General features: G+C 32.0%; 2 protein-coding genes across 4 annotated transcripts; both read right to left on the bottom strand.

The window, feature by feature from the left end:
- Positions 1–1,941: 1,941 nt before the first annotated feature.
- On the bottom strand, positions 1,942–5,696 carry LOC21400068 (serine carboxypeptidase-like). Of its 2 annotated transcripts, XM_010105235.2 has the most exons (9): positions 5,355–5,696; positions 4,347–4,515; positions 4,020–4,139; positions 3,627–3,770; positions 3,382–3,532; positions 3,091–3,179; positions 2,600–2,858; positions 2,349–2,482; positions 1,942–2,246 (listed from the first exon to the last, which is right to left on the bottom strand). In XM_010105235.2, exons 1-9 carry the CDS (start codon positions 5,693–5,695, stop codon positions 2,118–2,120), a joined length of 1,536 nt encoding a protein of 511 aa, XP_010103537.1. In that variant the 5' UTR covers position 5,696; the 3' UTR covers positions 1,942–2,117. The 2 variants fall into 2 exon arrangements, with proteins under 2 accessions (XP_010103537.1, XP_024025947.1); XM_024170179.1 differs by lacking the exon at positions 1,942–2,246 and having other exon boundaries at positions 2,428–2,502.
- Positions 5,697–10,057: 4,361 nt separating this feature from the next.
- On the bottom strand, positions 10,058–14,534 carry LOC21400067. Of its 2 annotated transcripts, XM_024170206.1 has the most exons (6): positions 14,246–14,534; positions 12,998–13,660; positions 12,173–12,408; positions 11,220–11,307; positions 10,944–11,010; positions 10,058–10,587 (listed from the first exon to the last, which is right to left on the bottom strand). In XM_024170206.1, exons 3-6 carry the CDS (start codon positions 12,306–12,308, stop codon positions 10,525–10,527), a joined length of 354 nt encoding a protein of 117 aa, XP_024025974.1. In that variant the 5' UTR covers positions 12,309–12,408; positions 12,998–13,660; positions 14,246–14,534; the 3' UTR covers positions 10,058–10,524. The 2 variants fall into 2 exon arrangements, with proteins under 2 accessions (XP_024025974.1, XP_010103536.1); XM_010105234.2 differs by lacking the exon at positions 12,998–13,660.
- Between the last annotated feature and the right edge of the window lie 2,738 nt (positions 14,535–17,272).

The raw sequence follows: 17,272 nt of genomic DNA, 5'->3' as shown, positions 1-17,272 counted from the left end.
GGGTTTGTGTATATTTGTCTGTATTTTCGGCTCTTTGATTGTTTATGAGATCTTCCTCTTAACCAGAATGAAATCCTGAAAGCTTGTTTACGGTTTGAGTGATGAATTGTTCCAGATATTTGATTTGCCTATCATTTGATCAATGTTTGTTTAATAGCTTGTCCTTAAATTGCCTTCTCTCACTTGAGCGTTAATTGTGACATTTCCAACTCCATGAGCGTAATCCCTTTGCATCAAAATATTTCCGTTCCCCGTGAGGTAAATGGAGTTGAGACTTTACTTTGGTGAGTTTTTCGATGCTATTTGTGTTATGGAATGTGGTAAGAAGGATACGGTTTGGTGCACACACACACGACTCTGGAGTTATGACTGAAGTAGTTTTGATAGCATTTTCTGATGATTTACTAATGTTTTGTTTGATTGCTTAGGTGATTTTTGCAGGTTTTGATTTGAATTTTCAGCTTGACATGATTTTTCTTTCGCTTGAATTGCTAGAGACTAGCAATAAGCTGGTTGGGGGTTGTGATAAGTGCACGAATTTGCACTTTTAATATTCATAATTGTCAAATTATTTTATCAAATTTGTGATTTTAATTTCAAATATTCCTAAATCTAGAGGATTTAATTTTAATTAGATTTATTTTATTTTTCAGGTTTTTGAAGAAAACAATTGGATTTGGGCTAGTTTACCAAGCAAAACCCAAAAGTTGAGCTCAAGAAAAGCCCAATTCGGCCCAAAGCCCATCAGCCGAGAAGCCGCGAGCCGAGCCAAGAAGCCGCGAGCCAACCCAGCGCCACGTGTCGACCACTGCCGCACCGCAGTCTGTGGGACCCAGCTGTCCCCACGGATACGCGCGTTTGGCACGCGCGGATCCTCTCCCCGGGTGAGTCTCCTCCACGCGCGCGTCACCCGGATTTCCTCTTTCTTCCGCGTGGGTCCCGCGTTCCAGCTTCCCTCCAGCCAGGTCTCGCCACGCGTCCCAGAGGGGCCCAGCTGCTCCCTCGGCCATGAGCGTTTGTGATGTTTTTTTTACTCACCCATTATCAGCCTATCTCCCCCGATTAAGCCTTGTAATTATGGATCCGTTTTTCCTAGTTTTTCTTAGCATTTTAAAAAACTCTATAAATAAGGTCATTGTCAAGGTGATTAGGGGTTGATTTTTAGAGCCTAAATTCTCATACATTTTCTCTTATTTTCTTGTTCTTATTCTCATACTTTCTTTTTAGAATTTTATGAGAATTATGTGCAAGCTAGGGTAGAGTATTTAGGTGAGGCTAGAGATGATCTTATATGTGTAGTGAACTTATTTAGATTTTTGATTCTCCAATGGTTTGTAAGTTTTATACATTTGAGTAAATAATTTTCTTTTATCATATTTCTTCCTCTTATCAATATATTTTATTGTCAACTTTCATATAAATCTAGTCAAGCTCTTTTTATGTGATTGTTGCATTATATTATATTGATATGTATTGTTTTATGAGTAGTCTTTTACTGCATTATTGCCAACGGTATATTGTCACTCTTAGATTTCTCATAAGATAATTTTTCCTAATTCTAAACGTTAGAATTTTATTTACTCGAATACATTTTTAATTCATATGTTCTTCAAATATTTATTTTCTGATTGTTTGTTTAGGATGTGAAACTTTCAATTGAGTCAATTTATGAATCAAAATCCAAATAGGTGAACAAAGCATATGGAGGATTCTCAAAACCTTACCACTTTTATTTATTAAATTTTCTCCATTTTAAATTGTTCTAAATATCATCAAAAACACTCATTCATTTTCTTTGTTTGATTGCTTACTTTCCTAACGCTTTTTATTTGCTAATCATTTCTTGTTCAATTTAACACTTCCTCGTGAGATCGACTGTTCAAATTGTACTACAATTGACCGCTTGTTTTTGTACACGTTTGGACGTAACCAGACAGGATATTTATAAAACAAAGTATGGATTCCCATGTATGCAGTCAATAGTTCACTGTGGAAACTTTTATAAAACATGGTCTAGTAACCGTTATCTCCCAGAAGGGCCTGAAAACATAGGCGCGATATTTACAACATTGAGAAACAGTGAAAACCATACATCGGCACGAGAAACAGCGGGGAGATCACATCTGAGCAACCAATTTTTCTGGTTCGGCGACGGTTTCAGAAAGAGTACCCTGAGTCCACCTTTTCAGCATCTCTAATGCAGCCTTGGGCTGGTCCATTGGAACCATGTGACCGGCGTTGTGGACCTGTTAGTTTTTTCATATCCCATACAACTATGTCAGCGTTGAGTATTGGTAAGAGAAAGTAAAGTATGTCCACGTGTTTGTGCGTGCGCAAGAGAAGGATACCTTGAGGAAACTGAGGGGTCCGTGGCTTTTCAGAACTCCTGCTTCTGAATCGTCAACCAGGAAAGGAACTTCAGGAGAAGCCACAAATTCTTTCTGACCAGACCATTCCATCGCATGAACCCATCTTGAATTCCCTGATCATATCAATTTATATCTGTAGGTAAATATCACATTCATGAGGAGAAAATTTCCTGACGATGGTTTGAACAATATGTCCCATAACTATGAGATACTTGAGCCTAAAAGCTTACCAAGCCAGTTGCAGATCAGATCGTATTCGCCAGCATACACAAGCAACTTCACTCCATCTTCAAGAAGAGTAGGAATACCCACTTCGAGATTCCTCATCCAGTCCAACAGCATGGCCTGATAAACCGTATGGCTACATGACACAAACTCTATGTCCCCAACTCCAAGAGAGGCCCTTACAGATTTCTGGTTCAAGAATTTCTCCAAATTTGAGAAGTCATAGCAAAGGCTTCCCACACATTGCTTCCTGATGTCATAGTACTGCGCACCAAAAAAGAATGTCGTTACTTATCGAAATTCAAGAGTTGTATTTTTTTTTTCCAATGCTAAAAAAAAGGAATATTAAAAAAATTGTTCCTTTGAGATCTTAGGGTCAAGACTTTCTCTAAACTCGAAATTGAGATGACAAAACTCCTGTTGTGTCTGAGACAAAATTACTAACAACTTATAAGCGATATATAAAAGTAGAATAGAGAGGAAATGGGTCTCTTACGTTTATATTCCCAGCACGTGCTATGATGCTGCTAAAAATGATATTGCAAACAAAATAAGAAGCCATACAAGAAACCGTACCATCAGTGCCTGAAAGACGCATGCACATATTATAACAACCAAATTACAAAAAAAAAAAATTTAAAAATTAAAAAATAAATACAGGCCTTTAACATGATGACATGAAATTTTAATGGATAGGTGTAGGAAGAATTTCAAGGAAAATAATAATATAATTAAAGGCCAGCAAACCCAAAAGGAAAGACGATTGTCGATTGTTCATGTTGCCTACCACAAAGCTTTATTGCCACTTCACAAGGACCAACCACCTTGTTGATACGTTCATAATCAGTCTTTGTTATTATGCCCATGTCCAATGCGTAATCCGTATAAGCTTTATACTGAATCGCAGGATCTGTAAGCCCATTTCCAATGGCAAATCCCTGTCCAATTGTTTTTCATGTATTAAAGATTAGTTTTTGAAAACCCGACTAAATCGATCAATTTTAACCGCAAATACTGATATATATGTTAGACCTTCAAATTTATATGAATTCCTTCTTTAGCTTTGTTTCCTCGGTGAACTCGAGCAGCAAAAGCAGGTATGTAGTGCCCGGCATATGATTCCCCAGTTATATAGAAGTCATTTTTCGCTAAATTAGGATGCTCTGCGAAGAATGCCTGAAATATAGAAACAACATTCTAAGGCTATCAATATTATGGTGGTTACACCAACACATGTTAATCATTAAAACAATGGTTTTCTCTCTCAAATCTCAAAGTGGAGGAATGGAAAGGTTTATTTTTTCCCCATTCACACAATCCAGTTCAGTGTAAGAACTCAACAACTAGTGACTAGTTATATGGTAGGAAAATTGGGGAAATATGAACATTATTTTTAAAATAAGTAGAAAGACCTCAGAAATACACCTGTAAAAAGTCATACAGGTCATTACTGACACCATATTCATTGTGACGAATGTCACGTTTGTCCGAACTGTAACTAAAACCGGTCCCAGTAGGTTGGTCAACATACAGAAGATTAGACGCCTGAAAAATGAAACAAAAAGGAAGATTCTTGGAAACCGATAGAGGAAGAAGAAAGGCACTACTAAAAAAATCAATATGGAAAGTACAACTCCAACAAAGTAAGATCGATTAACTGCACAATTTTCCTTTAAGTACTCATGTTAGCTTAAGATAATCCAATCCAACCATAACATAAAGGGAGAAGATCAAGAAAAGAAAAGGAAAAACCTGATCCCAGCCATATTGATTCCAAACAAGAGACAAGTTGTCTGCAATACTGAAAGGACCATTTTCATAGAACACAGCCAACTCACTGCTGCACCCTGGACCTCCAGTCAGCCAGATGACAACAGGGTCCTTCTTACTGCCGCGTGACTCAAAGAAAAGATAGAACATCCTATGGTACAACGAACGCACCAATAAGCATAACAGAAAAAACCCAGAAGCTATCGAAAATTTGAGCCAACGATAAATAATGTTCCTCATACACGTTGTTCAATCAAATTATCATATCTAATTTCAAATACAACAGTAATATCCATTTCGAGTAGAAAATTCTCACATGAGTCACCAATTTTAACCACGAAACCCAAAAAATGATTGACAAGCTCAGCGTGAAAGCAGATTAAACATCATAAACAGTAGCATGAAAAATATCCCTCATTATCTAAATAGTAAATTAATCACTTAAAGTCGGAAAGCAAATAAAATGAAACACCTGAAAACCAAAGTACTATTGAAATGAACAAGAGATTCAGTTCAAACTACAAAAGTAGTACGATTGAACATAATCTAGTTAATAATTGCAATGGTTATAAGCAAAACAAAATAGGAGCCAAATATACACGATAATACAAATCTATGATTGCAGCAGAAAATACACATCTATGATTCAATCAAACTACAGTAACAACTGTTTATAGTAAGCTGATCAATAATTGATAATAATTCGCTGACTGTGTTCCATTATTGCATGCGACATCAAAACCCATTTATTGATTGAAAAATTCCCTCAGATAAGTTATCAAATCCTAACTATGTCTTTCACAGACACAAGGGTCAAATTTGCATTGCGAACAAATCAAACAGCTTAAACCAGACCGCCATGAAACCTTAAGACCATCTGCTCAAATCTCACAATGCGAAATTACTAAGAACAGGAAAATCAAACGAAACGACGCAAGTCGGATAATCGAGAAACAAATCAATGGACTAAAAAAAAGGGAAAACACTGACTTTGCGGCATAAGAGTGCTCGATCTTGTAGTAACCGGCATGGTGGCCGAGGTCCTCGACGGAGACGCCGGAGTCGGCGAGGTTGGGCATGGTGAAGCGCTTCTCGACGAGCCTCTTGTTCGGGTCAGCCGAGGAGAGAGAATCTCCGGCATCGGCTCCGTCGATGAGGTTGACATCGTGGTCAGGAAAGAGATTGAGGGCTCTGATGAGGCTCTGGGCCTGCACGGACGGGAAGCTTGACCTGGCGAGACCGAGGCCGTCCGTCAAGCTCGCCAAGGAGAGAGGAGAGAGAAGCAGAAGAGAGAGAAAGAGGAAGCAGGAGAGAGATAGAGATCGCTCCATTTTTCTCAAAGATTCTGAGAGAGAGAGAGAGATGAAAATTGGAGAGTTATTTGTGAGGAAGAGAGAGAGAGAGAGAGAGAGAGAGAAAGTACAGGTGGCAGCACCTAACGGTCCGATGATGGAATCTAAGGGACTGTTAGCTCTGGGATGTAACGGAGAATGAAGACGAAGACTCGGGAATTATCATCTATAATGCGTTACATATGTTGCGCAGATAATAGCCGTTCGTTTCATGGAGCTCGCGGAAAGTCGACGATCAGAAATCGGGTCTTGTGGGGTCCTTTTATCCTGAACGGTGGGAGATTGGTGTGATTGATGAAATGGGTCGCAATTGCAAGTGAGTTTGGAGTGGAGGGGTTGGTGCCTTGGTGGTTGTGAGATGAGACGTGTTTAGGAAATAGCGGGAATCAGAAACCGAAAAGCGAAACGGATATTCGAGCAAAAGCAAGAAAAAACTGCTTTAAAAGGAAAAATATCAAAACTGAAAAGTGGGGTTGGAAATTTTTTTTTTTTTTTGTTTTTGTTTTTTTTTTTAGTGGGGTTGGAATTACGTGTGAAGAACTTCGCCATTAAGGATAGTTTTGTCGATAGACGAAGCAAAAGTCAGTGAAACTCATGATCGTACCGTGGGACCTTTACCTACTGGATTGCTCTTTTTGTTCACATTTTATAATTTTTTTTTTTTTTGTTAAGATGATTGGCATTCTTTAGTGCCCGTTTAGAATTGTTTTTGAAATGTTTGTTTAGTAAATATTTTAAAAATAAAAATAATGAGAATAATTTTTATAAACAAATAAAAAAATAGTTAAAAATTATTTTTATTTTTTTATTTTTATTTTTTAATATTTATTAATAATATTATAATATATTAATTAATAAATATAATTTTATTTTTTATATTTTAAATAATTTTAAAAAAAATTAACCAAATGTAATTTTAGAAACGGTAACAGAATGATTTTTAAAACAATCTCATTTTTATTTTTTATTGAAAATAAAGGGCGTGTTTAGTCCGCTGATTTGAGTTGAGATGTAATTTTATGTGAGTTTTTTACTATAGTTAAAAAGTTAGATGTGACTGTTTCTGAGAGTTTTTTACTGTAGTAAAACTCGAATCAGTGAAATGAACCGAGCCAAAATCATTTTGAAACTAATTCCAAACGCACCCTTAATTTTGTAATTTTGATCATAATTTTAGTTTCTAAATTTTTAATTTTGAAATATTATTCTTTAAATTTTTATTTTTAATATTTTTGATTCCTGATAGTACAATTAGTGAACAATATCTTAAATTTAATAAAAATAATTATGTGTTCACTGCATCATGATTACATAAAATTTTACAAAAAGAGTCATGTTATATGTAAATTTTTCTTTTCGTTACTATTAAAACCTATTAGACATTATAACATTTTATACGTACTTTAAATAACTATGTAAAATGTTCCGTTGTTATGCGATGAAATGTGATTATCTATATTACATTTTAAAATCATTCATCAATTTCTGCCGTCGTCGTGGATCAAAATTATCAAAAATTGAAAGTTCATGAAACTAAAATGCCACTATATTTAAAGTTCAGGGACTAACAAAACTAATAAACCTTCCTTTTTTTTTTTAACATACTTTTAGGTTTTCATTCTAAACATAGGGATGAGGGTAAAAAAAAAAAAAAAAAAAATTAAAATTTTTGGGAGTTTCTAAGTGGGAATCTCAGCATAGGTCAATGAAGTTCAATGGAGTTCATTAATCATAGCTGTACGATTTCCCATGGACTACATATTGTGAGAAATTTTTTTTAAGTAAATAATATCTATTAGAAATACTCATAACATATTTTAAAAAATGAGGGAAGTAAATAGCATATTTATTTATAAATAAATTTATTTACCTAACCTAAATAATTTACTGATAAATAAATATACTATTTACTTCACAAATGTTTCAAAATATGTTAGATGTGTTTGAAACTTTGAAGTTGTTTTTATTTTTCACATTTTTTGAGAAAGAAAAAATAAAAACAGAAAAAAATAACGTTTGACACAAATAAAGACAAAAAATAGAAATGAAAATGATTTTTTAGTTTAGTGTAAATATGGGAGAGAAATGAAATACAACTTTTAGTTGTTTTTAATTTTTTATTTCCGTTTTCTCATCTCTCTCTCTCTCTCGAGGAGAGAGAGAGACATTAATAGTTTTTTATACTGAAAATAATTTCTTGATAAAACTACCAAACGCCTTTTCAAAAATGATTTTTGTTTAAGATTGAAAACGTTTTCATTTCTATTTTCATACAAAAAATAAAATCATTTCAGAACGAGTTCCAAACGCACATTTCTTTATCTCTAATTGTTAGACTCAATTAATAAGCGTTAGGTGCTGCTTTTTTATTTTATTCTTATTTTTATAGGTTTGAATAGAAAATTCAAATAGTAATTAAAGTTTTTATGAAAGAAAAAACTTTAGCAAAAAGGGTTAAATAGTAATTCAAAATTATGAACCAAACACTTATTTGATTTAAATTGTAAGGTTCAGATTGATGCTTCCTACTATAGAGTGCCCCACCAAAAATATCTCTTTCAAAGTTTTTGAAGTGAAAAAAAGAGTATTTAATTACTACAGGCTCGTTTGGTATCGTTTATTAAAATAACTTTTTATTTTTAAACAAAAAAGTGATTTTTTTTAATACGTGTGGTGACATTCTTTTAAAGAAAAAGTTTTTAAATGATAGAGAAAAATTATTGTTTTCAAATTTGTTTTAAACAAAAACCTTAGGTTGTGGTCACTATTAAAGCTAAGATCACAAATGGATTAGAATTGGTGTTGGGGTTGGGGTTGAATCACTTTATGGGTTAGCTTGATAGCCAAGGGCCGCGACTGGAGTCAAGCTGATGAGTTGAAATCGATATAAAGGTCGGGTTGTGATCACCTTTGGGTTGGGTTCGTGATCGTCGTTGGGGTCAAGGCCAAGGGCTAGGATTGCCGGCAGGTTGGGTGGATGAGTCGGAAGCATTATCGAGATTGGGCCGACGAGTCAGGATTGCCATCAAGGTTAGGTCAATAGACCAAAATTGATACTGCGACTTGTTATGATCGAATTGGGACCGTTGAGTGATTATAGTCGAAGTGGGACCATTTGAGTGACGTCTGATATGTTGGGACCTTGAGGGCAAGATCCAAGTGGATAAAAAAAAAATGGGTATAGAAAATTTCTAAGGACATATTTGCAAAGATTTTAAAAATTGGGGAAAATGTAATTTTTTAATTTTCTAAAAATTAGGGATAGCTAAGGAAAAAAAAAAAAAAACTGATTTAGACTCCCCTTAACTCACCTCTTTAGCTTTGTGCCATTCTCTTCAGGTATGTTTGATTTTGATGGAATGACAATTCTTAAAATCCAGTCGTTTATATACCTAAGAAAAAAAAAATCAAAACAACGGATCTAGACTCTCTTAACTCACCTCTTTAGCTTTGTGCCATTCTCTTAATGTATGTTTGGTTTAATGGAATGACAATTCCTAAAATCCAGTCGTTCGTATGTTTGGTTAGACAAATTACGTGGGAATCAGTGTTCTTATAGAATTCATATTCCATCAAATAGTCGGATAACTATTTCTAAAGCATTTTATTCCAAAATTGATATTCATTAAAATTCTCCCTCCTTAAATTATCCCTTCCAGTGTTCTAAAATTTACTTTAAATACTCTTTTAACTAACAACTATGCAACGTGTTCGTCCATTCCAATGTCTCAAGCAGCGCAATTTAAAGTCAGAAATATGTATTACGTATTATGATTTGCATGACATACCAATCTCAAGGGTGGAATGTGGTAAGGAAAACACTTGATGGAATGTGGTAAGGAAAACATTTTAGAGCAAATTCAAATTTTCTGAGAAAAAATATTATAGCAGAAGTTGTAAATTCAAATTTTTTATGAGAAAAAACCATGTTTGAATCTAACTAAAATGGTTTGAACTCATCCTCTAAACACACCCATTAATAGTCCACTAGGCTACACAAACATTTCCTTGCATTAAAAAGGGAACAAAGTTAAAGGTTCACGATCTCACTTTAGAAAGCCTTGCCCTTAACTCTTCCATTTCTTACACCTGCAATAGTACGAATAAAACTTGCGGCTAGTAATAAGTAGAAGTTTATGCATAACTCAAGTCATTACTTAAATTGTGTATAAGAGAGAAACACTATAATAAAAAACTTAAATTTAAATTTTTGTGAGAGAAAACATTATAATAATATGACTTGAGTCATGAAATGAACAAGACCTTAGTATTCCCAATACCAAGGTCAATAAGATTATTCTGTTATATATATATATTTATTTAGAGTAAAAGTCTCTGCTTTTCATTTCAGGAACATTCTATGATAACAATATAAAGGCCCAAACAGTCACAAACTATATTATTGGCCAATGCAACAGGACAATTTGGAACAATTAACTTGATTATCACATGCTTAAGGAACAAGTAGAAGACGGGATATTTCATTCTTGTATGATCATAATCAAAACTAAATGAAATGCAAAAAAAAGTTGCATCCTTATACCATGTGAACTTCTACAACTTACAAGATATAAATAAGTTTTCAATTAATTAAAGAAAAACTCCAAGGATCTTTAAGGTTGTTCTTCATGAGTCATGATCAGCTATAGAAGATTATATGGGTCCTAATTAGAAATTAGGTTTTTAAGATTTCTCCACCTTTGGTCAGTCTCTGTGTTACTACTTGAACACTGACAATGGATGAATGAACCAGCCATAGGATGTATGATACGTCTTCATCTCGCTAATGAAACACTGTCAACGGCTGTTTAGTCAAAAAAGTCGAAAAGGCCTTCATCTTGCCAAATATCAACTAAAAAGTCCACCATTTCCTGCAAAGACCATAAACAGTTAATTTACACAACTAAAAAATGTGCAACAAGAAATTGAAAAATCTGATACAAACATGAAATGTCATAGAAACTAAAGTTGCGCGATAAAACTAAGGGCCATTCCCAGTCAAAGGTTTAGCCTGGTGGTAATTCCTCAACGACCTCTAATATTGAGGCCTTAAATTCAAATTCCCCCACATCTGATTCAAAAAATGAGGGGAAATAAAAAACTGCAAGGGCCATTTTCTAATCTTGATAAGACTCTCCTACCCACAACATAGAGGCATATGGTGTGTTTTAGATTGAAAATGTATGCAAGTAAAATTGTAAAATTTGCATCGATTGAGGGAGCTTACAGGCAATGGGATTGGCTCAGAAAAAGGCGCATTAGATGAGAGTAAATCATCATATGAGGTTGTCCAGCTGCGAGAAATGAGTTTATCATTAATTACCATGAATCATATCAGTAGCCAAAACAGACAGAACTAGCCAATCCTTTGATACCATTGAATATTATAGCACGTCAACAAACAATTGAGAACTTTTCATATGCTTTGTAGCGACGACTGAAGAGTCAACCATGAGAAATACAACTTTTTTTTAGCAAAATAAAATTTGTGGTCACGATATACCTTATGATCGGATCCTTTTCGTTTCTTTTTGTGTGCTGAGATTTATCTCCAACCCACTTTTTTCGGTTCTCATGCCAAGCAGTTGCACCTGCATGATATATCAGCCAGATTATGCTTTGAAGAAAAATAATGACCTTAATTATTTTCTTTCTAGGTAGCATGAAGAACAACTCAACTCTACTTGGACCTCAATCTTTTAAAAGAATTAAGCATATCATTAACCTATAGAGGTCGTAAGTCGTAACTATTGCAGTACAAATATAGTGTGGGATATTTTATTTTATAATAACAAAGGGTTTGAAATTATCTCATGAACTTATCAATACAATTAGGATTGTTTACCACTCTTATAACGATTCATCTTATTTCTTTAGTGTTATGTTCTCAACTTCCACGTAGGATTGCCAGTCTATGAAAAGCTAGAAGATCATGTGAGACATTTTCAGACTTCGATTGATGAATTAAGCTATCAAAATTTTCTCTCCAGTTTCTCTCTCCCACCACCAAATTTTACAATTCTCCTTCTGCTTCTCTATTCTTATTACTTCTATTTCTCTCTTTTCTTTCTTTCCAGACTTCAAAACATAATTTTATCTATAAACATGTCATGAAGAGAGAGAGAGAGAGAGAGAGAGAGTAATCACAACTTAAAAATCATAATGCAGACGGGCAACTATGACTATTTGAATTGGCCTGTGAATTAAATTTTAGGTATTAGGCCAAAACGTACAAAGAATTATGGGGACATTTTGTTTCAAATCCTCTCCCTTTCTTTCTCTTATCGTCCCATCTTCCCTAAGCTCTTATCTCAAACTATTGTCATAACATGGAATCAAATACATGTATAAAGCAGCACAGCCATATGAAACAATATAAGGTTAGCAAAAGTACTAGTATTTAGGGATTGGTATACCTTGAATATGATGAGTATAATATAATCTACACAAGCTTACCATAATTGATAGAAACAGACGTCTTCATTTCCTTTTCTGCAGTTTTTTTGCCACGATGATTAGCTGATTTCGTGTGCTCCGAAGGTTGTTTACAATCAGAAGGGGACTTCCCAGCACTCACCTCCATCATCTCCATAATGAGTTATGATTCATTCCCTTCCCCCGGTGACACAATAAGTTAACAAGTATTTCCTTTCAGATGCACCTTCTAAAACTTTTCCACCAGATATGGTCACCTGTATCCAACAAGGTCCGCAAAAGCAGATATTACCATAAAATAGCTCTGACTAACCGGTGATAATAACATTAAAAGTAAAAACCAAAGAAGGAAAATGTAAATGGTTACTTTGTTGCACACAAGGCGTATATTTTTTATTAAATAAACACTGACGGTCAACGGAAATTAGTGACAATAAAGGCTGATCTATATAGTAAGAAATCTGAAAATCATGCTTGTGTTAATGAATTAGTTGCAAAAGTACTCACAGACATACTGAATTTTCATATGATCGTCAGATTAGAAAAGCATAATGGACTACATAAGATCCATTATAAAAATAAAACATATATTGCCTTTACTAGCATAATGATGGGAGATTAGATAAAGCATTCCAAACTTATTCAGATTAGTTAAAAGAATTTCCAAACTTATTCAGGTTGTTGCAGGACACTAGTGAAGGTTCAACAGAAAGTGCAGTTGGCACTTGTGCATCTCGAACTATTAGTACGTAACGTATGAAACTTTCTTCAACTCAGAAAAGTTGATTCCACTACATATAAAGGAAAAGCTAGAGGAATAAAGAAAGTGGTATCCAATTTTACAACCTTTCACCAATTACTTTCCAAATAAGTTGTTCTCTGCCTTATTTTCCTAGCAAGAGAACGAGCCCGGACTACGTCCCTGACTCTTCAGCCAAGTTCCAAATGATTTAGGCCAATTAGTAACTCCAAATTCAATTGCGAAAAGGTAAATTCTTTTGTGTGGTTGACCATAGAAACCACAATATCTCGAACTTCCCTTTTGAAGACACATATATGTAGATTCCAAAGATCATTCTATAAGTATCACGGTTAACATCCTCCAAAGAATGAATTAATCCATCTTTTCCCCTGATTGCGGAATTAAAAGTTTAGACGCTCTTCTACTTTCTGTTATGCTTTCACTTTCATAGAGTCCGACTGCGCATATCTGATCCTAAATGACAATGCCCATATGCATTGAATTGTAATCTGGATTACCAAAGAATATTCCACTCCAAGATTACCAAAATCCGGTTCTCTATAGAGCCCTCACACCACTACATCAAGTTTCCTTTGAGCTTTATTTGTTTGCCGAGAAATAAAATTGTTCGAACCACCGAGTCATAAGATTTAACTTCCACTTTGTTCGACTTCCAAATTAACCATCAACTTTCAAGCTCGCCATCTTCCATCTAACACTGGCATAAGGGCCTAAAAGAGTGTCCACTTTGACAACCGAGCAGAAATCTGAGGCCAAAAAGCCAAATTCAATTTCAAGAACCATCTCCTAGTTTCTCACACTATCTAATTTATCAACCCAAAATCAAAAAGAAGCTTTAAAAAAAAAAAATCAATCAAAATAACATAGGTTAATAACATTTCAGCCACAAAGTGAAAAGAATGATATTTTTCAATCTATAAACAATCAAGGCTAAAACTTGATCCACAAAATCTCAGACTTCAGTAAATTAATATCAAGAAGTCACTCACTGCTTCAAGATCCAGGAATTTTTTTTTTTAATAATATGATTAATATCCATTCCATATTATTCCAATGCAACAAAGTTTACGAAACAGCAAAAATCTCTATAGATCCACCAGAACGTATCAAAGCATATAAAGAAATTTATAAACAAAATATTTCAATTTTTGTAATGCACTTCGAGCAAAAAAAAAAAAAAAAAGCAAACCCATTTAACATTATTAAGAAAACTTCACATCAAAATTAAAATAAAAAATATAAAAATTGTAAAAGGATCAAGAAACAGAGAAAAGGATTTGGGATTTTCTTCAGAAACATTACAAGCCATCATAAAGCAAAAAAAGGCGTACCTTCTTGAGCATGCATCACGAGAAGCATTTGGGTTTTTCTTCTTCTTCTTCTTAAAGAAGAGACTTGTACGAACTCTTCAATTATAGAAACTTAATGGGTTTGGTTTTGGGCAAGCGAAAGAGAAATATGAGGAACAAAATAAATGCAATTAAAAACGTCGTTTTCTTCGGGTTTGTATGATTTTCTTTCCTTCTCTGCCTTGTTGGCGTCCCCGTTTCCCACAGTTTTCTGTAAAATCTCCCTTCCTCTCCCTTACTGTTCTTGTCTTGCTGACGTGGATGCTATTAGGAAAAGATAAGACAATTGGTTTTTAAACCTAAATGACGATGATGCTCTACACCTACTACCTCTCCAGTACAAACAAAATTAGGGTATTTTGGTCATTTCAAAAATTTGATTGGGCGTGAATCTCTTGGCAGTTGGAATTGATGTGGGGTTATACTAAAACAAAAAAAAAAAACAAAAAAAACAAAAAAAAAAAAAGAAAGAAAAAAAAGACTTGGGATTTTGACTCTAGGATTTCATTAAGGGTGTGTTTGGTTGGGAGGAATAAAAAGAAATAGAAAAGAATCAAGGTTTATTCTCATTAGGGATGGTAATTCGTGTCACGTGTCGTGTTTTGATCGTTTCTTTCTAAATTTGCAGTCAACCCGAACACGACTCGTAATACGAAATTTTTTAAAATCGCAACACGAACACGACACAGCTACTTTACGAGTTGACACGACACGACACGAAATAACCCGTGACACGAAATTGACACGAAAATTGTATATTTTTATTTAGTTTTTTACATTTTAAAAATAACTTAAAATTCATAACACACTAAAATACAATAACATCCATTTAAATTAAGCAAATAATAGTATAAGATTTTGAGTATAACTATCATGATATCACAAGTTCATAATAAAATCAAAATATGTAATGAAAAATATATGTATTTTTTAGTTTTTTACGAATTTCGTGTCGTGTTCGAGTTAGGCGAGTCCAACTCGAAATTGACTCGTGTTTTTCGTGTCAATTTTAGGTCGACCCAATTTTGACCCGAAACTCTTTTTTCTCAACCCTAACCTGCGAAATTCGTGTCATTTTCAAGTCGTGTTGTCGTGTCGTGACCCATATTGCCGGCCCTAATTCTCATGTTTAGTTGGTTTTAGAAAAAAGAATGACCATTCAAAATGGAATGACTTTTTCATTAAATGAGTGAATCATCATTCCTTCCTCATATAAGAGGAATGCCCATTCCAAGCTCTTTTAATTTTCTTTTCCATCATTACCCTTGAATATTATAATTATTATATTAATATTTATAATATAATTAATATTATATTATAATAATTTTATATCTTATAACATGTAATATAATATATTATAATTATATAAGTATATTATAATATATCATATTTAATATTATAATAATATATTATATTACGTATTATACATTGTAATTATATTTACCATTATAAATATAATATAATATACCATATAATTGTGATATTGTAAATAATAATAATTATATTTATCATCATAAGATAATATAATATAATATATAGTTGTGATGTTGTAATTAATAATAATTATTATAATTACATTTTATAATATTATAATTAAGTATTTATATAATTATAATATAAATTTAATATAAATTTATATTATAATAGATAATAGATAATATACTATATTATATATTATAACTTATAAGTATAATATGTTATATTATATTATATTATTATATTTTACAATTATACTATATTTCTAATAATATAATATAATAGTAACATTATAATATAAAATAATCACAATATCATTATTTTATTATATTATATATCATTTTATATTATATATTATATATTATGATTGTATTATAATAATAAATAATTATATAACTATAATTATAATTATATATATTATATCCTTATAATTTTATGTATATAATATTAGTTATTAAATGATTATATTAATATATATGATATTAGTTATATTAATATGAGGGATAATTTTGTCTATACTATATCCTTATAATTATATATATATATAATATTAGCTATTAAATGATTATATTAATATATATGATATTACTTATATTAACATGAGGGGCAATTTTGTCAAAATGAAAATATTCATATACCATTCTATTGTATTTGTAAAAATAGATATTTCCTTTCCATTCTATTCCATTACCATTTCCATTATCATTCCTATTACCATTCCCCCACTGCAACTGAACGCACCCTAAGGGTGCGTTTAGTTACAGTGGAGAAATGGTAATAAGAATGGGAATGAAATGAAAAAGAAAGTTGATTCATTTATTTGGTTGTAATTTTAAGAATTCTCTGGAATAGAATATGAATATTTTCATGTTGACAAACTTACCCTTATGCTATATATAACACTAATATTTTATCTATCAATATGATATATAAAATGTAATATAATATAATAAACTTATTATTATATAATATATTATATAATTATGATATATAATATAATAATATTATTAAAATTATTAATATAATTATAATATTATAAAATATATTATAAGATTATATAATAAACAATAATAATTCAATTATAATATAATTAAAAATTACAACTATATTATATTATACTATAATATAATATAATATAATATATATAATTACAATATAATATATAATTATTATATTATATACAATAAATATATTATAATTAATAATCATGTGTAATGAACTATAATAGATAATAATATTAGAATTATAAGATTATATTAATATTTAATTATATTAATTATTATTATATTATTAATATAATAAAAATAATTATATTATATAATAAAATAATAATATTAAAATTATTAGTATAATTATGGTATTATTTGTTAAAATATTACAATTATATTATATTTTATCATTATATATATTATATTATAATATTATTATATATTATATTATAAGATATAATTACGTTACAATATATTATATATTATTATAAAATATTAAATAAATATATTATAATTTATAACTATATTATAAATTAATTATTAT

Source organism: Morus notabilis, unplaced genomic scaffold (genome assembly GCF_000414095.1).
Source record: "Morus notabilis unplaced genomic scaffold, ASM41409v2 Scaffold413, whole genome shotgun sequence".
Taxonomy (NCBI): domain Eukaryota; kingdom Viridiplantae; phylum Streptophyta; class Magnoliopsida; order Rosales; family Moraceae; genus Morus; species Morus notabilis.
The sequence above is the reverse complement of the archived record's forward strand: the minus strand, read 5'-3'. Positions and strand labels throughout refer to the sequence as shown.